Raw genomic sequence first — 23,589 nt, 5'->3', positions numbered from 1 at the left:
ACAAGTCTTGCAGCCAAGGCCTGGTGGATGGAAAGGGAGCTTATCAGGTTTGGGTGGAAGGCAGCAGGGGGCTGGGAACACCCAGGATGTCCCCAAAGCCTCTCTGAGCACCTGCCACCATTGAGAGCCCTAAGCTCCCCTTCCAGCCCCAAGCACAGTTCTGTGGCCTGTCCTGCCCTGAGGTGCTTGCATTTCTTCTCATTAAAAACACCCTGGGCATTGCCCCCATCCCTATCCAGCCCAGCATTCCCCTGCATGCACACTCACTGGTCACCAGAATCCAGGAGTGGTGGGTTGGGGCAGCCTGGTGATGTCCCTGGTGACACCTCCTGCTGTGACCCATCCTCCCTGATGTGGCAGCCACCAGAGCCACACGTCCCAGCTGGCAAGCCCCAGCCTTCACCTCCACCCCTCAGTGGATCCCGGCTGTCCTCACCCAGGAGCTCCCAGAGGCTCTGTAGGCCAAGCAGGCAGAACCCCTGGGGCTGTAACTGCAACTAACAGGGGTTGTAGGTGGATGTCCCTGGCTGACAGAGTGAGATGTGGCTTCTCCAGGCCAGGTGGGCTGACTCTGGGCTGTCTTGCAAAGAAGTTATGAAATCTTAGGCAGGCACAAAACTATTTCCCTCTCTCCTTCTCTGGGACCCCTTGTGCTGGGGCTGTGACTTGGCCTTGTAAACCCTGGTGACCAAGCCAAATATCAGTCATAACCCCATGGAAAAGATCCACTTCCAGCTACCAACTTGCTGGCTGTGAGGGCAAGCCCGTGAGCTGGTGGGGATATGCCGGGACCCACATCTCACTGCTCCCCTGGGATCTCCCTGGTTCAGGAGAGCCCTCTGTACTCCACGATGGAGTGCTCTGCTGTGAATTGTGCCTCTTACAAACAGGGCATGTTTTCCATGAAGTAACAAAGCTCCTCCAGACCCCTCCACAGCCTCCTCTGACCTTGCTGCATGAGTGCCAACACTGGCATGGGCGCAGTGTTTCTGCCGGGTCAGCATTAGTCTACTGCCCAAAGTCTCCTGAAGGCACAAGGGTGTGTGCTGGGGTGTGGGTGCCTGTAAGTGGGAAGTGCCCCGAAGCGGCTTTCCCTGTGGATCTCGTTGGAATGGGGCTGGACTGGAGGTCCCAAGCGGAGGGAACACAGAGCCACTGAGGATGGCACAGCCTGCACACCTCGCCCAGCCCCTGCTGCTGGGGGGCCGCGCAGGGCCCCACTCCCGGGGTGGCCGTGGGGACGAGGCCAAGCTCCCCTGGGACAGGCTGCGTCCCACAGGAGCGTCCCCCCTCCCAAGCTGGGAGGGGCCCACGGGGACCATCGAGTGGGGCTCCTGCTCCCGCACAGCACCCACAGGCTCACACCGTGCGCCGGAGAGCGTTCACCAGACGCTTCCTGAGCTCTGCCAGGGCGATGCTGCGGCCCCCGCCCCGGCGAGCCCATCCCGCTGCCGCCCGCCCTGCCCGGGCCCCTCCCGGCACCCATCCCCGCCGTGACTGAGGGCCTGGGCCCGCCCCGGGACGCTGCTTCCGGCGGCGGCGGCGCGCGCACGTGTGACGTCATCGGCCCCGGAAGGGCGGCGGAGGGGGAAGGGGCCGCGGGGCCCGTCCGGTCCGAGCTCCGGGTCCGACCCCGGTCCCGTGTCCCCGCTCCCGCCGAAATGACGCTCGCCGTCTTCTTCGGGTGCACCTTCATCGCCTTCGGGCCCGCCTTCGGCCTCTTCATCTTCACCATCGCCCGCGACCCGCTCCGCATCATCATCCTCATCGCCGGGTCAGTCAGCGATGGGGGCTCCGCTGCTGCCGTGCCGCGGTGCCGCCATCGGCTCCGGGAGCGCTGGCGCTGGGCGCTGGGACCAGCTCCGCTGCTGCTACCGGAACGATCGCGGCGGGGGCACTGATTGTGCTGCTGCTGCTGGTCCGGTTCGGCTGCAATGGGCTGCTGGTCCCAGTGCCTCACACGAGCACTGTGGTGGGGAGCGGGGAGCTCGAACCAGTGACGGTGCTGGTCCGGTATGGGCGTGACAGGAGTGCTGGTACCAGTATGGGTGTGACAGGGGGGTGGTGGCGGCATCGGGGCGTGATGGGCATGTGACTGCTGCTGGCTGAGGCACCGTGGTGGCTGCAGCAGGCACACCAGTACCCCTGCTGGTATGGGCTCACTGGAGTCACCAGTGTCTGTGCTGGTATGGGCTCACTGGAGTCACCACTGTCTGTGCTGGTGCTGCTATGGGCTCACTGGAGTCACCAGTGTCTGTGCTGGTGCTGGTATGGGCTCACTGGAGTCACCAGTGTCCGTGCTGGTGCTGCTATGGGCTCACTGGAGTCACCAGTACCCGTGCTGGTGCTGGTATGGGCTCACTGGAGTCACCAGTACCCGTGCTGGTGCTGTTGTGGGCTCACTGGAGTCACCAGTGCTCACACTGGTGCTGTTGTGGGCTCATTGGAGTCACCAGTGCTCACACTGGTGCTGCTATGGGCTCACTGGAGTCACCAGTGCTCACACTGGTGCTGTTGCTTGCATGACAGGAGCGCCAATATTGTTTGTCTTGCTGTCACAGCACGTCGTGGACACGAGAACTCATACAGTACCAGTGAAGGGTTGGTAATGGTACTGGTGCATGTGTGCAGCGGGAAACTGGTACCAGTACCACTGTTTGACCAGAAGGATGTGGTACTGGAACTGGTACTGGCATGGATATGAGCCTGGCACAGGTGCTGGTGCTGCTGTGGGCACAACAGGGACACTGGTGCCAGTTCTGGTGACCAGTGGGGCAGTTGTGCAGGCACAGCACAGCAGTGAGACCCACCCAGGCACCACCTGCCCAGCACTGGTACCAGAGTGGCACTGGTGCTGGTTGGAGAGTGGGCAAGGCTGGGGCACAGCTGCCAGTGCCAGTGCCAGCACAGCAAGGGCTCTGGCACAGCACTGGTGCCAGCAAGCTCTGTCTCTTACAGGGCTTTCTTCTGGCTGGTGTCACTGCTGCTCTCATCCCTCATCTGGTTTATCGCAGTGAAAGCCAGCGACCCCCAGGATGAGCGGCTGCAGAAGGGGCTCCTGATTTTTGGGGTGATGTTCTCTGTGCTGCTGCAGGAGGCCTTCCGCTTCCTTTACTACAAGCTCCTCAGGTAATGGCATCTCCCGCACTGTGCCAGCGCTGCTGGATGGTCTTCCCAGCTGTGGTGTGCCAGGCTTTGCCTGTGAGCTGCTGGACTGGGGGGAGTGTCAGGTGTGGCAGGAAGCTGCCTCAGTGCTTACCCTGAGCGTGTGGGTGGCACGTTTTTCGGTGTGTTGACCTTAGTGGGTCTCAAGGTGGTGGGGCAGAGCAGCCCTAAGGTTTGGAGGATCTGGTGCCCTGATTGAGCAGCACGGATCACAGTCTCCGAGCAGCCTGGGCAGCTTCCAGCCTTCTTGATACCATTGTCTTGGAGCACATGGGTTTTTGCTGCCGGGGGAGCACGTGCTGCACCCTGTCCTGTGGATGGACGGACACTGGGCTGGGGAGGAAGGCACGGGGAGGTGTCCTTCATCATCCCCGGTCTTCCCAGGAGAATGCAGCGGGGGGAGCCGTGTCGGCAGGCTCCCTGCAGCAGGGCACTGCCCGAGGCAGGCAGGCAGAGGGTAGCAGAGCTCCACGGAGCAGCCTCTGACATAAAACCACTGCGTTCCCTTTACCTTGCGGATCTCCGGTCCCAAGCACTGCTCTCCTCCCTCGGCCGAGGACTTGCCTGGCATCCTCCTCACCTGTCACACCTCTAGTTGGCACAAATTATGTGCCAGCCTCTCCAGTCTCTCCTCTCAGTTTCTCTCCCCGTTGAATTTTCCTAATTCTTCTAGCTCTTCTTGCACCTCCTCTGTTTTTAGTCAACATCTTCTTTAAGTGCAGAGATCAGGTACGGCCTCCCACGCCTGCAGTGGGGCTGCTTTCCATGCGGGGGTGCTGCTTGCCTTACACCCAACGTCCTGCTCACACCAGCCCTGCTCTGCCGGGCTGGCTGGCACCCACATTCCTCTGTGGAAAATCTTTCTATGTGGCCTCACGTGATTTTCACATGCCTGGTGTGTCTGGTGGTACAGTCACACGGACAATCTCCGTGGTGGGTGTTGCTCGGAGAGGGGGAGGTTGCCAGGAAGGTGGCATGGTGCAGAGTGAGCACTGCACCATGCCTCGGGACGTGGCATGGCTGTGCTGGGCTCCAACGTGCTCTCACTCCACAGGAAGGCCATTGAGGGGCTGGTGGCCCTCAGTGAGGACGGCTGCTCCCCCATTTCCATTCAGCAAATGGCATATGGTGAGTGCTGTGCAGAGCAGAGCACCCTGACCGCGGGGCAGGCGGTGAGGGTGGGCAGGGCTGAGGATGGTGCTGGGAGCAAAGGGAGATTTCTCACACCAAAGCTCGCTCGGAGGTGCGTGGGGTGACCCTTGGCAGGTTCAGAGTTTAACAGTGTCCCTGTCCTGGCAGTGGCTGGCGTGGGCTTTGGTCTCATGAGTGGCGCCTTCTCCATGATCAATCTCCTGGCAGATGCGTTAGGGCCTGGCATTGTGGGCATCCATGGGGATTCACAGCTGTATTTCCTGACCTCAGGTGAGTAACTAGCACCCTTTGCTCACATCTCTGCCCTACCTCAGAGGCAGCAGATGAGGTGCTGGAGTTTTCCCTCTTACATTGCCTTGTCCATGCTACACCCTCGCTTACCTGAGACCCTTATAGTCCCCTGTCACATATCTCTGTGGCAAACCCTTCTTGCTGTTCCCTGTGACCCTCCCTGCTCTTCTTTCCAGGTCTCCCACACGTGGAGTCTGAGCCAGCACCCCCCAGTCCAGCCAAGCAGCTCTATCCTCCCTTTACTGATTAATCTCTATCCCTTCCCCAAGTCTGCAGGCTAGGTCAAGTGGGTGATTGCCTGGTGACACCTCTGCTTCTTCCTGCAGCTTTTATGACCATGGTGCTGATTTTCCTTCACACCTTCTGGGGAATCCTCTTCTTTCATGGCTGCGAGCACCGGCGCTGGTGGGAGATCGCAGCAGTCGTTATCATGCATCTCACTGTTTCGGGGTTGGTGAGTAACTGTGAGCGGTGCTGTGTGCTGGGGACCTTTATTCAGTGTACTGGTCCCTGTGCTGGGAGGAAATAGCCTTTGGCACTAGCAAAAGAGCTGGCCCTTCACAAACCAAATCCTGGGGTTGGTGCCACCTGTCCCACTCCATTTGCTGAGGTGATGACACTGCCACTCATCCTGTCCCTGTCCTCTCCTGCCTGCTCACCCATCTCTTCTCGTGCCTCTCTCTGCAGTCATTTTGCAACCCCCTGTACGTGGGCAGCCTGGTGCCCTCCTACCTGCTGATGGCTGCTGCCGCTGCCTGGGCTTACCTACTCTCGGGGGGATCCGCGCAGAACCTGCGGCGCTTCCTGCTCTGTAAGTGCTGCTCCAGAGAGGGGGTGGGGGATACTTTGGGTCTCATGGGGTAACAGGAGTAGTACTGGGATGGTGAGAGGTTGTCCCAATGTCTTGAGCAAGGGCATCATCCCCTTGTCTCCCAGAGTAGAGGAGCAGGTTGTTTTTGAGGCCGTGGTCAGGTTGTTGCCTCTCCTGCGGGAAGTGGCTTAGAGTTTGGTGAAAACTCACTGTTTTTCTTTTTGGTTCCTGCAGGTTTACGGAGCGGAGCCAGCCCCCAGCCAGGATCCTGAGGCCCTGCAGGATGTTCCGGTCCCCAGCCACCCCTCCCCTCCCCTCCTATCCTGGCGGCAGGATCGGCCATCACCTTCTTTGCAATATCTTTTCTCCTGGACTGGGGGACCCTGGCCAGCCCTGGTGGGGCAGGCACTGGGGTCCAGCTGTGGCAGCCAGCCGACCAGTGTGGCTGAGACTGGCTCACTCCAACGCCCCTTTGCGAGTCCCCATGAAACACCTCAGTTTTGGGGGACCTAACTTTGCTGGCCCTGCTGTGAGCTCAGCCCCAGTTAGCCTGCCTGTGACTGCTGGAGGCTTGAGCCCAAAGAAACCCATCGCTTCTCCCCCCGCTGCCACAGATGTGCTGCCCCCCATGCCAGGGCAGGGGGCCCGCATTGCTCCTCGCTGCAGGGTGGAGGAAGGGGCTTTGCAAAGTGCTGCCGTGCCCTGGGTCGTGGCTGGCTGCTGTAGTGCTCCTTTCTCCACCTCTCTGCCCAGTCCTGCTGCCCCAGGAGCCACAGTCCTGTCAGAGCTGAACTGGAATCCTGGTGCAGCAGGATGGTGCTGGGGGACCCATGGGTACTGACACCATGCAGGATGGGAGGAGGAGAGGGGAAAAGACAGTATCCAAAGGACCCAGTGGGCATGGAGGGTGGTGGAGGGCTTGGGAGGAGATGCAATGCCACAGCTGTTGCCGGCACAGATTTGGGAGGGGGTTCAAGGGACCATTCCAATGGATCATTGCCCTCTCCTGTTCTTGGGGATTTTCAGGCGGGTACCAGCCCTGGTTCTGTGCCACAGGGCTGGGAGGGAGAAACTGCCATCAGGCTGAAAAGGCAGTTTTATCCACAGTGGGCTTTTATACCAATAAAATTAAGTACCACAGACAAAGACAAGTGGGGTTCTGTGTGGCCAGCAGCGCTGCCGTTGTGGGGAGGGTACCAGCGGTGGTAACAATGGCTTGTGCTGGTGTGACTGGAGTGGGATGGTCTGGCAGTTGCAGACCCCATTTGCCTGCAGGTCTTGCTCCTGCTCTGTCCATCTTAACACTGGATGAGCTCTAATTTTACATCTTTGGGGTGGATGCCACTGAGGGCTGGAGATCAGCAGGTTCCTCTCCTCTCCTAGACAGGGCCAGTTTATTTCGGTTTTGTCATAGCCATAAAGCTCCCTGGGACTTGGCTCCAGCTCCATAGGAGCCATCATGAAAGGTGGGAGGTAGCTGCGGATCTAGGGTTGTCCTGGCTAATCTAGCTGTGATAAAACCAGAGGTGAGCTGGGTGGGGGCTGTCCAGCAAGCAAGCGGTGGCTCTGCCACCTTCATCTCTGCCTTTCTTCAGCCTTACCAAGCCACAGCTATGTTTTTCCAATGCTTTGCACAAATAAGAGGAGGAAGAAGTCCCAGAGTGTTGGAGGGCAGGGCTGGGCTGTAGAAGAAGCCTTGTGCTGCTTACTCTGGAGCTCTGCCTGGTGCACAGAGGCTGATGCTGTCTTTGCTGGTTGGGAAGGGGTCCCTGCCCACCCCTCTCCACTGTGGTTCCAGCTGAACCAGGGTGCTCTTTCCTGCCCCATGGCTTCCCACAGAGGCAGCAGAGACAGCTGGTACCACGGAAGGATTTTACCTTTTTATTTTATTTTATTTTTTTTAGTAGTTTTTACCTTTTTTATAACAAAAATATCTGTTGGGGCCAAATGCTGCCCCCAAGACAAACAGTCCATGTGGGCAGCCCATGCAGCCAAGGCGTGCTGGAGCGCTGGTCTTTCTTGACCTGGGGTGGGAGTGAGGGGAGGTGGGGTGACAGTCTGAGCCAGTGGGGCTGGGACTGCCACAGAGGTGTGGAGTTTACGCAGTGTTCTCGGTGCTGGCTGCTGTGTAGATGACCTTGGATTTGGTCGGCGAGTCCAGCCTGGAGGGGAAGGAAAGAGGCGGGCAGATTAGACGAGGCAGGAGGTCTTGTTGCCTGAAACCACCATTAGACCCTCTTGTGAGGGCCCTGGAGCTATCCTGCCCCCAAGCAATGTCCTCCTGTGTCTCGCCATTGCTCACCGTGCGTTCTGGCTGCGGTGCTTATAGATGTACAGCAGGAAGGCCAGTGCTGTGACAGCGAAGAGCACCCCGAAGAGCACAGCCAGCACATCTCCTGCAAGCCAAGCACAGGCATGTTACACTGGGAGTGGTCTCCTGCAACTACTGGCTGAGTAAGAGGAGGCAAGGAGCAGGCTGGTAGGCCAGGGGCAGAGGGGACACAAAGAACCAGCCTTGGCTGAGCATGCTTACCTGCATGAAATGAACTGGAGTGTCCTTCTGAAAAGGAGACGAAGGCCAGAGGATGAGAACCAGCAGCATGGATGCCAGAGCAGCCCTACAAACCCACTGTGGCTGCCCGCCCCCAGCTCAGCACATGGGTTGCACAAGACCCCAATTCCCAGGCAGGTACACCCCCTGCCTGCCTTCCCCTGCTTTATGCCAGCCCCTCACGTACCTGCTATTGCTGAATCATCACTACCTGTAAAGAGAGACAACACAGTCAGGGGTTGCTTTTGAAGTATTTGGGGAGGGAAGTGTCAGGCCTGCAGGCCTTTGGGGTCCACTTCCAAAGTAGGGATGCCTACAAGACTCCCATGAGCAGGAGAGAGCTGCCTGCCACATCCCCAGCAGCTCACAGCATCTTGCTGCAGGAAGCCCAGCCCTGCCAGAAGCAAGAGAAAAGGGGAGGAAAAAGGGTCCCTAAACCACAGCCCACACCTGAGTCTCACTGAGCCCAGCCAGAAACTCCCCCACTGTTGTTGCTACAGCCAAGGAAGCAGGCAGGGTGCTGAGCACTGCAGCCCCCCAGGACTGCAGTGAGATGGTCAGCAGCTCCCACGGAGGAGGCAGCTATGCGTTGCAGGTAGGGCACCTGGCATGGGGATGGCTTGGTGGCCCTACATGCTGGGAGGGAGCTGTGCTGGACAAATGTTTGCCCAGCTTGAAAGCAAGGCTTTTAAAGAGCTGCATTATCATCTGTGCATGGCTCGGGTATGGTGCACAGAGTGGCACTATCTATGGGCTCTATCCAGCTACATGGCTGCTGCAGGAAAGCTGCCACCTCCTCCCAGCAGTTGGGGACAGGAGTGGTTATCGCGAGCTGGGGGTGACTGGCAGAAAAAAATCAAGAAACAATGGCACAGAAGGTGCAGCTGCAAGCAAAACAAGATGTGACCCCACAGAACTCTATCTCAGTGCTCAGCAGCCCCAAGGGCTAAAGCAGGTAGTTAGCACTGACGTGGGGAGAAGCCCCCAACAATCCTGTGCACACAAGGCAGGGGATCAGTAACCTCATCCAAGAGTACTGGGATATTCTCCTGGCGCTTCTGGAACAAGATCTTTGTGGCTTCGTTACAGTGGGGATTTTTGTATAGAAATAGCAAAAAAATAAGAAAAAAAAGAAGTGGAGCTGGGCAACTCCCCCCTTGCCCCAGTGTTGGGAGGCTTTGGAACAGCTTCTGCAAGTAGTAAAAGAAAGGCTTGGAGGTAAATGGAAAATATGATAAAGTATCTAAGAGGTTTACCAAAGATAGAGCATGCCAGCCTAACCCGATATCCTTCTTTGATAAGTGATATTCTAGACAAAGAAAATGTGGTAGATTTTATCTCTCCCAGTTTCAGTGAAGCATTTGATGCAGTGCCACATGGGAAACTGCTAGCCAGGCTGAAGACCTCAGTGATTAAAAGCCTGGAGCCTTTAGCGAGCAGGCTGCAGGTGGAACGGTGAGGGAAGTGCCTTGCACCACATTGTGTGGTTATTGAGGCATTGCCCAGAGGCCTGGGACCAACCCTGTGCTGCTCCTATTAGTCACCTTCACAGAGGGTGTAGGAAATGCCATCAGAACAGAAAAGGAGCAGGATGTTGAACAGAAAACCCCCAGTGACCTGAGGGAGCAGCAATGGGCAAAAACTCAGTGATGCAGAGCAACAGTCACACCTGATGATTAATAGTGATTTCTACTCATGCCTGGAAATCACCAATGCAAGAAAGGCCTTCAAGGAGAAATAGAGGGTGGGCATTCAGGGACCCCTCAGGCAGGGGACTGTGTGCCTGGCCAGGATGGCTGTGAGGTCTTGCTGGCAGAACACAGCCTTCAAGAGAGGTCTTCAGCACTGCCCATCCTGCAGGATTTGGGGGAGGGATGTTCGCTGCAAGCTTGTACCTCTGACAGCCCCTACTGAATTTATCTATTATATTTGGGATTGAAGTAGCTAGTTGGAGTGCTAGGACCTGCCTCTTTGCACTTGACCGTGCATCCCCTAGTCCTGCTACTGTTACATCTGCAAGACTGAGGATAGAATAAGTTTCTATAAACCAGTCTTCCCCAGGCAGGGTGAAGGAAGTGCAGAAATGGGAGAGAGCAGGACTCTAACACCAGTGCTGCCACATGTCACTTCCAGGCAGGTCTAACCCATGTTTCTGTAAGATACACAAAGCACTGGCTCCTGCTGCTGTCCTCATCACTGCATCCCTGCTGCTGGGAGCAGCCTGAGCACACTCAGTCACTCCTTACCAGGAGTGTGTTTCACTGAAGGCGGGCTCTGGAAACTCGCCAGCACCCGTCGCCCATGCAGGTTCTGCACTGGCCGGTAGTTGTTCTGCAGGAGCTCGCCGTCAGGGCTTCTCAGGGTCGAAACCAGCAGTGACATCTGGAAGGAGAACAGTGTGACCAGAATAGCATGTAATATTCGTGGGAATAACATCCCACTTTTGGGAGCAGATGAGCTGCAGAGCACAGGGCACCTGCACCAGCTTACGAGGAGAGTCTGGGAAAGACCCAGTGTGGAGCTCATCGTTCTGACAGACCTGGCGATGAGAGAGCAGCATGGTCTGGTTGAAGATTGTCCACTTGACTGTCTGGTAGCAGGGAGGGGTGGTCAGAGAGCCATTGTAGTGGAAGTAGAGTTTCAGGTTGGCAGGCAGCAGACCTGCTATGTTGAATCCGGGCACCAAGGTTTCTTGTCCTGGGAGAGGAAAGATAATGGGAATGAGACTGGTACAAACCCCTTGGAGGACAACAGCATGAAGATCATGGGCAGTGTGGCGCTGCATGTGCTGCAGCTTTGCTCTGCTGAGCAGCTGGTTTCTCTGCTGGGCTGCAGCCCCGACACAGAGTACGAGGTGAGACAGGGCCTTACCTACTTCTTGAATTTCATCCAGATGCTTAAGTATTTCATGATAGTATTGGTTCTCCCCATGCCCAACCTGCAACACAGAGACCCCAAGGTAACAGCAAGGCCACAGGACAAAGGGAGACAAGACAGTGATGGCAGCAGGGAGGTACTGCTCCTTGAGAGAGGCACCCTATCCCAGTGACCCCTTCATTCTTATCAGGGCTGATCTGCCCTTTCTCTCCCCTTCTTCTAAATACATTTGCACCTCTGTCAGTCCCCAAAACTGTGTCCAACTCTGCCCATTCCAGTCCCATCCTCCCGCTCTGATCCATGAAACTCACCTCCAGAAAGGCTCCCAGTACAGCGAGGCCATCTGGGTGAACCATTGCCTCTGTAAAGCTGTCATACTTGGTATTGTAGTGGACCACATGGATCTGGAAGGGAAAAATGCAATCCCAGTGCTCGATGGATGCCACTGGGAGATGCTCACTCAGCATCAGAGCTACAGCCTGCTGACACAAGGGCTGTGAGACATATGCAGGTGTGATGGGTACCACTGCAGGGAAGGCAAAATGCTGCTGGGTCCAAGAAAATCTGCTGGTGCAAAGCAGCCAGCAAGAAGCTCTGCCTACGGGAACTTCCCTGCTCAGAGACAGCAAATCAACACTCTGTCCTGCAGAACAGGGGCTGCAGAGCCAGGCTCAGTTTGAGGACAGCGGCTAGCGGAGGAGGGATAAAACCAGATGGGAGCTGGCAGAGCAAGAGGACAGTGTGTACAGAGTAAACAGTCCCTGTAGCTCCCAAAGCAGGCTCACAGCCTTCAGAAAAGCTGGCTTCCACAGCCTGGGGACTGCTACAGCTCCTGCTCCATCAGCCCAGGACCAGGCTTCTGCTCGAGTCTGGCTCAGCACCAAAGCGTGGCCTGCTACACTGAACTCCACTGCTGCAGAGCTGCCCAGGATCCTGGCCAGGAGTTACAGCCCACATCCAGTGACAGCCAGAGCCATGGCCGAGGAGCATGACAGCATTCCAGCGCCTTCTGTGCCCGGCACCATGAGGGAAAAGGTGCCTCCAGCACCATGAGGGCTGCTTACCTCGGCAGCAAAGCGCCGCCCATTGACGGTGTGCTCCGAGCCGGGTCCTGACGGGGAGCCCCAGTGCAGGTGCAGCTGTGCAGCTCGGTACTGCTGGGCATAGCCCCCAGTGAGGGCCAGGGAGTCGGGCAGGTCAAGGACAACTGCAGCAGCAGAAGGAAGAGGTCAGTAATACAGCACAAAGCCCAGTCCATTACACAGCACGCAAAGGAGGTGTCTCAAGGGAAACAGTCGCTCTGGGCTTCTAGAAACTGGTCATAACAGAAAACCTTGCTTTCCATCTGTCATGAGGCTGTGGCAAGCCTGCCAATGTGGCAGGGTTCAACTTCTGACTTAAGGTTGTAGGATAGTACAGTAAATATGTCTGCTTCAAAAAGAGCTGCCACAAAAATGCTGGAAAGTGAAGACTTTCCACAAAGACTCCTGGGGCCGGATCCAAGCCAAATGTTATCCAACAATTTATTCAGTAAGTGAGAATAATATAAAGAGACCATGAACAAAATTCATAGAGAAAGATACTGGCAGAGTGGTGAATATCTATGAGAGCAGGGCAAGGAGACAGAGAGCTGCAACTCTTGGCAAGCTGGGACCTCTCAAATAAAGCAGCCTGCAAGCATATGACAGTAATAGAGCTAGTGACACAGAAGCATTAAATATTTTGAAAGTACTTAGAGCTAAAATTTTTGCCTCATTGGACACCATGAATTCATACTTTATTTTTTCTTATTTTAGTGTGGTTTGTCCAGCTATTTTGGATTTATGCAGCAATGTGGCAAATCTAACTGAGTTACCTGGACGTGTGGCAGAAATATCAGGAGCATCCCTCGATCCTGAGAAAGGCTGCCCTATCCTTTTAAGCACCTTTTCCTAATTTTTAATGTAAGGTCTTTTCCTTTTTCCTTTTTAAATGGGGTGTCCCTTCGTAACGTCACTAACAGGGCACAGATTTGGGATTAACCACGTAACAGGGCTGTGATGAGTCATTGGCCATCTCAAATTCCTTGCCACTGGCTTCAGAGATACAAAACTCAAATACAGGAAGTGAGAAACTGTTCCCTCCCTGTGAATTTATCTGCTTTTACACTTCTTTTGTATAGGTAAACCATTGTTTTCTTTCTCCTGACTACCTGAGTCATTTTCAGGCCCTCAAAAAAGCTTATATAACATATACACTTTGTTACCAAAATGAGTAACTGTACAAATATCTTACTAGGTTTGCAACTTTTTATTTATTTATGGCTTTTCACGAAGCAGACCAGTGGTTGCCACAATAAAAAAGGCATCTTAAAAGCCTTGTGAGAAAGTACTTCCCCTCTCCCCAATGAAAATGCTCTCACTGCTTTTCTAAACACCAAGCAACACCAGATGCCAGGGTGTCTAAAATAGCAACTACTGAGCTCAACTAGTTTAACTCTGCAGGCACATTAGGGCAGGAGGCCGCAATACAGAGCTCTGTGCATGCAGCACGCAGCTGATCTGACCATACACAGCAAGCCTGACCTGTCAAGTTTGCTGTATACACAGGTCAGCCCCATCTCGTTGGCTACCAGGGCAAGGAGGTGCCTTATCACGCCATCAGCAAGTACTTAAGGCCCTTTCTCCATAACCCTTTCTTAGCTCAGGGACTGGCAGTCATCAGCATGCACAAAATTTTCTGCCTTCTCCAAGAAAAAGCTGGTAACAACCGGGTCCAACCATCCTCAGCTATGGAAAGATGTGGTTTTCCTCCATATCTGGAATACCAAGGCTGATACTAAAATAATGTAAGTCATGTCCAAAAAGTTGTTTACAAAAACCACCCTAGTATTGGAGAAGGGAAAACAAAAAGCTATGAAAACTTAAGATTTGAGATAGAATCCTTAAGTGCAGACAAAGTAAGGTGGTCAATGTTGTGCCCTAAAAGACAGGTGTAAGTAGCTTAAAGTCTAAGCCACATCCAGAGACTCACGAGTCCTTTGAAAGTGAAATGCAGAGGGGGAACCACTGGTTGAAAATGCACACCAAAAATATCAGGGACACGTTTTTAGAGAAAATTTGGAGTTAACATATTTCTGGAACCAGCTCCCAAAGGCTCTAGACACCTTAATGTTCTCACCTCGTCCAGGAAAACAAATGGACATGTAAAATTTCTACAGCCTGTTTCTTCCCTTTTGGCCTAGAAATCATCAGGATTGCAGCCTGCAAGTCTCAGAGCCCAGGGGAAGGGCATCAGGGAAGCCCAGTCCTGCTGGGAGAGTGAGCACCCTCTCTTTGTGCTCCAGCCCCTGCAGTTGCCTCTGCTCCCACCTGTGTGCCCATTGTTCTTCAGCTTGAGCAGCTTGTTGGCAGGCAGGCTGTAGCCAGAGAGCTGGATCGGCCGCAGGTCAGGGCTGAAGATGGCCTGAGCTGTGTCAACATTGATGGGTGACTGCTTGGTGCCCCCGCAGTCCAAGTAGTCTGTGCTCCAGTGCTTCAGGTCTGGTGTGAGAAGGAAGGGAGGGACTGTCAGGGACTCACTCCTCCAGGGTGAGGAGACTTCTAGAAAGAGCATTTGGGGGTGCCGGGGAAGGGGACTTGCACTGGCCAGGGAAGTAACCATGCACGTAAGTTTAGCTTCCACGAAGTTAGCTTGGGAGCAGCTTTATTCCAACGTGTGACTGAGTGCAGCTGTATCAGGAAAGGTCTCACAGCATGGTGAGCTGCCAGGAAAGTCTATTTTTGGGGTGTTTAGGAAGAGTGCATGAAGATCATTTACAAGTGGACTTGGCAAGCTGAGGAGCTGCTGCCCTGCAGCTCATCACACCCTGGCTGCCTTGCACAGCCTGGCCTCTGCAGGTATCACCCCAGAGCTGCTTGAGCAAGGTACCACAGCGCTCCTGGGCTCTGTGGCAAAGGGCCAGCTGACATGGCTGGGCTGGCTGCTGAAATGGCCACCTCTTCCCAGTACCACAGCTGGGATAAGCATGGTTGATGCCTCAGGAACCTCCCTTTGCACTGCAGAGGGCTGCTTCTAGCATGTCATGGGCCAGTCAGTGCAAACGCAGGCTTGTCCCCTCACAGGACCCCTGTAAATATGGAGCTGAGCCAAACCACAGAGTGATTGTGCTGTAAGTAGTAAAAGGTGTATCTGTCACAGGACTGTGGTGATGCCCATCATGGGTGCTGTGGAGAAGCCCCCCAGGCCTTGATGGGAAGGCAGGGCCAGGCAGGATGGGGAGGGAGGGTGACAGAGGGCAGAGGTGAAGACAAGCTAATCCCTGGGCTGGTCAAAGTCCCAGCATGGGCTGCAAGTCCAGCCTGGGGAGAGCAGCCTTTTCCCCTGCTTGGCACAGGGTCAGGGGAGCTCTCATTCAGGGAGGAGCCCTTCCCTGGGGTCATCCCCCCACACCCAAGGGGCTGGGAAAGCCCTCATTGGAGCTGCTGCTTCCTGGTGAAATCAGATCAACCTCTGGCTCTTCAGCCCATCCATGCCTGAGCACGGGCACTGTGTCAGGGTCAGGCAGGAGGGAAGGGTGAGTCGTGGAGTGTGCACGGAAGCCTTGTAATAATTAACCACAGCTGGCTCAGTTCCAGGATCTGCTGGGTAGTAGGAAAAAAGCAGAAGTAACTGCAGGGTATTTACCTTCATAGCTCCAGTGGCTGTGGCCTTGAAAAAAAAAGAAAAGAAAGAACCACATGAATGGAAGGGAAAGGTTGTCAGCAAACACACCTCTGCCAGGCAGCAGGTCTCTGGGTTCCCACTGCCTTCCATCCCCCTCCCCGCCTTTGCTTTCCTACTTCTCCCTCTGTCCCAGCCAAGGGCGTATTCCCAGAGGGTATTGCCTCCTTGGAGCATGTGTATGTCCCTTGCAGTTGTCAGTCAGAGGGAAAACCCCAGGGCTGACATTTTGTCTTTGTCCTTAATAAAGAAAAATCAGAGATAGTGCTTGCATTACTGAGCAGCTGTACCAGCAGCTGCTCCAGAGCAGCCAAAACCTCCCAGTGCCCAAAGACAAGGCACTTCACAAGTGCAGCTCTCACACTCCATGAGGAGCTTTGCATTGCACCATGCAGACACCCTCCTCCCACCTGGGAAGGCTGCCCTGGGACTGACAGCAGAGGAAGAAACTGAGCATCAAAACCTTCTCTTTACATCAGTGAGTGCCTCTGCTCTGGGGATGGACTTTCACAGGAATATGTGCCAGGCCATATGCTCTTGTTCCCAGTTCTAGTTCATATGACCACTCAAATGCCCACACAGATCTTCATAAGGTCCTACCATGCAAAACCCTTTCCTTTGGAAAAGCAGGAGGGAGGATGAGGGATCCCATGCCAGGAGCTCTGCATTTCTTGTGTCACCCATGGGTCACACTGTGACCACAGCAGGGCAAGATGTGACCTGAGCTTCCCACAGGAGATCTCTAGATCTACTGTGCAGATCTAGAGGGAAAAAGCCCCCCTGGAAAGGTCCTGAGAGTACCCAGTACTTAAAAGGCTGGCCCTCGCACTGTCACTCTCCTCCAGGGCTGCCAGCAATGCCTGGATTCTTGGCACACCACTGGAGCTGGCCTTAGAAGCGCACCAGAACCTCTTCTCAGATGCTCCTGACCAAACACCTTAACTATCACCAGCCCTTCTAAACAATCAGCTCCAGGCAAAGGGATGTGGGGCTCAAATTTGCCCCAAGCAGGAAAACACGGCCCAAAAGGATAAAGTGTCTGCTCTGGCTGGCACAACAGGTAATTCATGGGCTCCTCTTCTGATTTATCCTTACCTGCAAGCTTCTCACTGCAGACAGGCTGTTGGCACTTCCCAGCCCACGAGTGCAGGAGCAGAGTGCCAGGATGGGACAGGTTTGGGGCAAAGGGGGGCATTCATAGAGCAACAATGACATGGAGGAGCATTTAAGAGGTACAACTGAGTCCAAATATCATCTCTGTTCCTTGGGGGCCATTTGGTGCGGGTCTGCCAGCCTGGGCAGGATGCAGGAGGGTCTCAGCAGAAGCTGCTCCAGCCCCCATCCCTGCTGCTGACAAGAGCTATCGACACGCTGTTGCTATTAATAGGAGTGGATTCCAGCTCAGGGGTGAGAAACGAGGAGGCAAGCTTTCCCAGGCCCAGATGTCCCATGCAAGGCCCTAAACCCAGCAGGATCCTGCCCTGCACTCAGCGAGGATGCAGGCATGGGCACTGCTGGGGGCCTCGGTGCATCGGCTGCTCAGGAGGGTGGATGAGCACAGCCAGGCTGGGCTGGAGGGAGTTTAGGGGCACTGCATGTTGCAGAGATGGGAACAGATCTTGGGGCTCCGTCCTGTGTGACTGGTGACTCACTTCTGTTGCATTTCTGACGCTCAGGAGCAATGCTTAGGAATCTCTTTGGTATTCCCAAAGGCATAGGAAGAAGGAGCAGCAAGCAGAGGACCGGGCAATCTCCGCTGTGCGCCGCAGGACCCGTGTGCTGCAGGACAGCCTGCAGTGCCCTCTCCAAGTTGGCTTGCATGGCACTGCCCAGGGATGCAGCCAGCTGTGCTACATCACGCTGATATTCATTTATTCTGCCCACCTTGCTCACACAAAGGATACCTGCTACCCAGACACCAACTTTGCACAAAATCCAGAGAATATGGACCCTCCTCTGGAAACACCGTATATCTGCTCTCACACTGCTCCCGCTCTCCTGCCCCTCCTGGCACTCTCTGCACGAAGAAACACTCACACTGGGGCAGTCCTGGCACAGGTAAGGCACAGCACCCCAGGGCTAGCACATGGTTCACTGCACATGCCTCTACTGGCACAGCCTGCCCCGACGCCCCACTTTTTGCTCACCTCCAGGGACTCTGCCTGGACAGAAAGCAGCTCAAACATCGTATCACAGATTGAGCAATAGCCCCGTGCTGACACCTGCCCTGCTGTGTCAGCGCTGCGCCAATTACCTCAGGTTCCCACGTCTCCTGGCACACGCCTGTTCCCAGCCAAGGGGGCTCTGGACCCTCCTCACATCCTCCTGCCAGCTCAGCTCGGCAGCTTTGGACACCCCAAAGGCTGTAGCTGCACCCAGGAGCCAGTTCAACCCACCCCAACACAACAGACTTCCCCAGGGATGTCTCAGCATCAAAACCAAAAGGATCCATGAGCTCTTATCCACCCACTGAAGCCCCCTTGGGTGAATTTTCCCATCCCGTGGATCTGGGTGCAGTGGTGGCACAGCCGGGCCAGCCCCCCAAGCAGGCATCTCTCAAGCTCAGCGGTGGAGGGTTGGGAACCCTGGCACACGCACCGAGAGCTGCAGGAGAGCCCGAGGCGAGCCCAGCCGGGCGCTGGCCCAGGCTCCCTGCATCAGCCCCCGTCACGGCTCGCAGGAGCCCTGCACCAGCTACTCCCATCCCTTCCACCTGGGGGAATCTTGCATCCCTTTACCGTGAACATTAACCCACTGCCCTGCCCAAGTGTCGATTTGCATAATTCAGTCTGCCTCCCACACCTCCCGCCGGAGCACGTCTTCTCCTTCGAAAAGCTGTGTGATGCCAGGTCTCCCTCCTGCTGGGCTGCTGCCGCTCACCACAAAAGACGTGGCTGCACCTCGGCAGCGGGTGCCGCAGCTCTTTGCATGCCTGCCTTTCCTCTGAGCACCCGCTAGCCCGGCAGAGACTGCAAAGCTCTCCTAAAAACGTGGGGAAATACAGCCCTGGTGATGAGATGCGCACAGCGGGAGATAAGAGAGCTCCTTGCAGGGGTTCCAGCAGGAGAACACAGTAGGGTGCTGACAGGATCTGCCTGCCCTTGCAGGCAAAAACGCCTCCGTTCTCAGCCGCACAGAGCCCGCCGGTTCACCTGAGTGCCGCCTGCCACCCGCCTTTCCCCAGCGGCCCGCGATCCAGCCAAGTTTCCCACGAGTTTCCCCCCTTCACACCCTCCCTTTGTGCTTTCTCCTGCTGTTCCTTGCTCCCACTCAGCCCTCCCATTCTGGGATACAGGCTTTGCTGCAAGTGCCAGCTCCGTTCCCTCCTTGACATCCAACACCATCCAACAACACTTTCCCGCCGAGTTCAGGCAGACGCTGCCATTACCAGCGTGCTGCTCCGCATGTCCTGCAGTCCGGGAGGGAGGGTAGGAGCAGCTTTTGGCAGCATCAGGAGCCAGCTCAACCACTGGCTGCTATGAATTCCACATAGGAAAGGCACTGATGCAGCAAGCTGCACCCAGGAGACCTCAACAAGGGCATGCAGGGATGTACTGTGCACCCGAAGGGCTCAGGATCATTTGCACAGACCAGGAGGTCTGAGAGCAGAGCCAAACTATAAGGAAGGAGACCGGGGGTTTGCCCTATGGATCTGCACCTCCCATCCTGACTTTTTCATGTTTTAGGGTCTATGCAGTCTGAGGCTGCTGCAGAGCACCTGATAGCACTGCAACACATGCTGTTCACAGCGTGGATGCTGCCTGACAGCAGCTCAGCCACTCGTGCTGTCTGCTCGCCTTGAACTCTAGAAGCTCAATGGCTCGTGTGTGGCATGCGGGACAGCGAGCTCACTTCTAGCTCTTCCATCCTGCCCTCTTATCAGCTGGGCACACTGTGCCATGTGCTCAGCCACAGTGCTGGCATCCTGCCAGAGCCTCCTCTTCCCACGGGGACCCAATCCTGAGCCACACCTGGCTCTAAGTCCCATGGGATGAGCTCAGCTCACAGATGCCAGACCAGGACCACCTTGCTGTAGCCAGCAGGCTACAAAGGGATCAGTAGAGCTCATGGCCCAGAAGAGAGGGGAAGTGGAGTGTTATTCCCAAGGGTCAGTAGGCCAAGAGGTACCAGGACATGCAGAGATACAGAGTGCAGGTCCCAAAGCGGGGACCAGCCACAACAGCCAGGTCCCAGCCTACAAAGCACACACAAACACCACGTCCCTTGAAAGCAGTGACCTGATTGCGGAACCTGGACTGTGCCACTGTGCCCATGCTGCCCAAAGCCAGCTCTCCAGGATGTGGCAAGCACGGCACAGGCACAGGGTCTGTGCAAGGGGGTGCATAACCTGAGCATCCTTCTGTCAAACCCCACAGGAAGTGTCTCTGTGGGAGGGCTGTGCCATCCCAGCCCCATCTTCTCCCTGGTTTCTCCATCCAGACCCACCTCCGTGCAGCAGGACCCATGTGCTTTCAGCCCAGGATACCACCCCATGTGCTGCCCATGGGGGCACCGATCCCTCCCAAGCCTGGCTGCATTAAAGCCTCTTTGTGTTTATAAACTCTGACCCACTGCAAGCCTTTGGGATCAGCCTTTAATCTGCCACTGGCAGCACAGGTCACTGCAGGGATTGTTCTTTGTTCTCCTGGCAGAGAACTGCTTGGGCTGTGGAGCCCAAGTGTGTGCCAGCTCCCCCCAGGAGGGGCAAGGGTTTGGGTGGAGGAAGGCATAGGACAGGCTTTACTCCAGGGCATGTTCCTGCTCCTTCCAAACCCAGCTGCCCCAGCAAGTGCTGGGGGAAACAGAAAACAATCAGAGTGCTGTGGAGAAAGGGCCATCCCCAAAAAAGGGACAAAAATGGGGAAATCCCAGAGGACAGGTCATTGCTTGGAGCTGGGGAGAGATGAATAAGAAGTATTAAGCAAGAAAAATAGGTTCACTTGGAGAAAGAGGACATTGGGGAATGCACAAGAAGAGGACACTAAGAGCAACACACATCTGAATAAGAGGGAGAGGGAGCAGGGAAAGGGAGATACTGTTTCCCAAATACACACTTAGCATGGGATTCAGGTCTCTGGGCAAGCCAGAGTCTTCCCAGGGAACAACCCCATGGCAAATCCCTGAGCACGTGCTGAGTCCATGGGCTGGGAAGCCACCAGCCCTACATCATGCGCTAGCCTGGAGGAAGAGGGAACCAGCTCACCACCAGGCAGAGGTGCTGAGACATGTAGGTCCCGGCACCTGGCAGGAGCCTTGGAGGGTTCCAGCCATGACCTGCTTCTCACGGGATTCCATCCAGAATTTCAGCCTCTTAACACTGGCATAGCACGGGCTAACTTGCCTGTTCCCTCCTGACCTCCTGGCCACCTCCTTTCCCCTTCTCCATCCCAGTGCTTCCACCCACCCATCCCAAGCCTCACGCGGTGTCCAGCCCCTTGGCCAGCGCAGCACACCGGTATGCTGAACGCCCAACACCATCCCACCCTGTGGCCTGGCTTACTTAATCTCTGTGGCAAGAACCGTCTGCATCCCCATCTCTGTCCAGTGCTCAGCCGGGCAAGAGTGGCTAGAGCGGCTCTGGTAAGAAAAGTGATTCATTGGAATAACAAAAGCAGCTCCTGGCACAAAACAATTCCTGGTCCTTACCACAGGGCAGCTGTCCTGGCACAGGTCAGGACAACTCCTTACCAGAGCCAAAACCAAGGACACGCTATGAGGCTGAGCCCGGGAAACAAACCTGTGGGCAAAGCGGGGACAAGAAACAAGATCAGGGACAACAACGTCCCCTGTGCAGGACTCAGCCCCAGAAGAGCAAATCCGCAGCACTGCCCCAAAATCCCTGCAGAGCGCTGGCAGTGCCCTAGCCTCCAATCAGGAAAAGGACCACCACCAAAGACCCAGGACTTTTCCCCTGAACCTGTAACTCTGAAAGCCCCCACAACACCGGCAAGATATCTCACGGGGAGGAGGAGGGGCACACAGCCCTGCAGCCCTGCGTTCTGTCACGTCCCCTTCCCCCATGGCCAGCCCCCCTCCAACTCTGCAGCAAGGCCAGACCCCGTGCTCAGTGGGCCGCGGGGGGACAAGGTGGGCGCAGGGCAGCGCAGCCGACATTCCGCAGGGCGAAGGGGACCGGCGGCCGTTCACCACGCCGGGTGCAGGGCTGGAACCTCCGGGCGGTCCCCGGGAGCAAGCAGGGATTGCTGGGTGCACAACCTTTGCAGCCCCATCGCAGGAAACTCTGAGCGCCTCGGTCTGATGCGAGAGGGACTTAGCGAGGGAAAAGGGCTGCGGACAAAGCGAGGGCCCAGCCCCTGGGCAGGGGTCGGGCCGGTCGAGCCGCACGGGAGTTGGCGGGAGCAGGACAAAGGCAGGGACGTGCTGGGGGGTGCAGCGCCCGCAGCTGGGCGATGCTGGGGGGATGCAACTCCACAGGGGCACCTCATCCTGGGGTGCACCTGGAGCCCTAACACGGGTGCAGCAGGAGGTGCAGCAGCCCCTCCACCCAAAAAAAACCAAGCAAGGGGAGAACTCCCTGGCACTCGGGAGAACTCCTGGCATTGGGGATACCTCTCCACAAAGCACCAGACATACCAAATCCAGCACCCCTTGGACTGGAACGCTCCCCTCATCAAGGACCCCCAGCCCAGCAAGGGAGGGAACCCTGTACATCAGGGCACCCCATGTACCAGAGACCCCAAACTCAGTGTTGGGGTGCTGCACGCATCAAGGTGCTGAGGCACAGGACATCCCAAACTAAGCTCAGAGGCGTCCCCTGCACGGGGACCCCAAAGGCAGCAGCGGGGTTCCCCACGCCTCGTGGAGCCCGGCGCACCGAGGGACCCCCGCTCACCTTTCCCTGGGGAATGCGGGGTCTCTTCGCCGCCGTGTTCCTGGTCGGAGCCGGCACGGCCCAGGGCGGGCAGGAGCAGGAGCGGGAGCAGGAGCGAGACCCGCAGCGCGGCGCGGTTCATCTCCGGCAAGTGCGCGGGTGCGGGACGGCGGCTCCGTGCCTGCCCGCCCGCCCGCCGGCCGCACGTAAGTGAGAGCGGGCGGGGAGGAGGAGGCGGCTCTGACTCACGCCTCCGTTACCTTTTATAGGGGCTGGAGCCAAAGTCTGCCGCCGCACGGTCCAGGCAGGTGAGCCGCCCGGAGCGGGACTCGAATCCGGGACTGTCCCCGGGGGTGCCCCTGCCCCACCCCAGTCCCCTGCCGGGACACGCGGTGGAGCCGGAGGCGGGGGGGAGCAGAGGGCTCCTCAGTCCCTTCAGCTATGGGTGTTTCCTCTCCTCACTGATAGGGACTCCTGCTCCTCAGTCCCTTCAGCTATGGGTGTTTCCTCTCCTCACTGATGGTTCAAGGACCCCTCAAGGGTGGGGAGTCCCTCTCCCCAGCAGCTGGTGAAAGACCCCTCAGCCTTTGGGTGTCCCCTCTCCTCAGTGATGAGTGAATGGGCTCTCAGTAGTCAGGGTCCACTCTCCTCAGGGATGAGTTTGGGATCAGTCAGCCGTGGGTTTCCTCTCTCCTCAGTGATGAGTGAATGGGCTCTCAGTAGTCAGGGTCCACTCTCCTCAGGGATGAGTTTGGGATCAGTCAGCCGCAGGTTTCCTCTCTCCTCAGCAGTGGTTGTCTGCTCCCCTCAGCAATGAAGTTGGCACCCCTCAGCCATGGCTCTCTCCTCTCCTCAGTGGTCAGTCAGGGACTCTGCCATCATAGAGGTCCTCTCCTCGGAGCTGCCTGAAGAACCCTTCTATAGTGGCTGTCCCCTGCCCTCAGTAATGGTGTTGGGACCCCTGAGAAAAGAGTCTCTCAGTGGTGAGTGTCCGCTCTCCTCAGCAGTGGGTGAAGGAACCTGCTGTACTGAGGTGCAGACCCCTCCATGGCTGTCCCCTCTCCTCACTGGTGGGTGAGGGACTCCTCCGTGGTGGATGTCTCCTCTTCTTGCTGATGTATAGTTAAGAAAAACATTTCTATGGAGGCTAGAGGATGGCACAACTCCACTCTGGGCAGAAGTCTTTCTCCTGCTCCTTGGAGGTGGAAG

The 23,589-nt window shown here is 56.3% G+C and overlaps 2 protein-coding genes across 2 annotated transcripts; one reads left to right on the top strand and one right to left on the bottom strand.

Moving 5' to 3' along the window:
* The first annotated feature begins 1,568 nt into the window (after positions 1 to 1,568).
* Positions 1,569 to 6,565, top strand: LOC121343982 (gamma-secretase subunit Aph-1b-like). The gene is made up of 7 exons (XM_041419620.1): positions 1,569 to 1,774; positions 2,959 to 3,129; positions 4,220 to 4,293; positions 4,465 to 4,587; positions 4,935 to 5,062; positions 5,296 to 5,419; positions 5,654 to 6,565. Exons 1-7 carry the CDS (start codon positions 1,662 to 1,664, stop codon positions 5,689 to 5,691), a joined length of 771 nt encoding a protein of 256 aa, XP_041275554.1. The 5' UTR covers positions 1,569 to 1,661; the 3' UTR covers positions 5,692 to 6,565.
* Positions 6,566 to 7,326: 761 nt separating this feature from the next.
* Positions 7,327 to 22,577, bottom strand: LOC121343731 (carbonic anhydrase 9-like). Its single transcript, XM_041419163.1, has 12 exons — positions 22,402 to 22,577; positions 15,513 to 15,536; positions 14,198 to 14,368; positions 11,912 to 12,054; positions 11,159 to 11,251; positions 10,842 to 10,908; positions 10,510 to 10,667; positions 10,217 to 10,352; positions 8,158 to 8,181; positions 7,953 to 7,979; positions 7,722 to 7,815; positions 7,327 to 7,581 (listed from the first exon to the last, which is right to left on the bottom strand). The coding sequence occupies exons 1-12, from the start codon at positions 22,520 to 22,522 to the stop codon at positions 7,518 to 7,520; spliced, it is 1,122 nt and encodes a 373-aa protein (XP_041275097.1). The 5' UTR covers positions 22,523 to 22,577; the 3' UTR covers positions 7,327 to 7,517.
* Between the last annotated feature and the right edge of the window lie 1,012 nt (positions 22,578 to 23,589).

Source organism: Onychostruthus taczanowskii, unplaced genomic scaffold (genome assembly GCF_017590055.1).
Source record: "Onychostruthus taczanowskii isolate IOZ18803 unplaced genomic scaffold, ASM1759005v1 scaffold108, whole genome shotgun sequence".
NCBI classification, from domain to species: Eukaryota; Metazoa; Chordata; class Aves; order Passeriformes; family Passeridae; genus Onychostruthus; species Onychostruthus taczanowskii.
The sequence above is the reverse complement of the archived record's forward strand: the minus strand, read 5'-3'. Positions and strand labels throughout refer to the sequence as shown.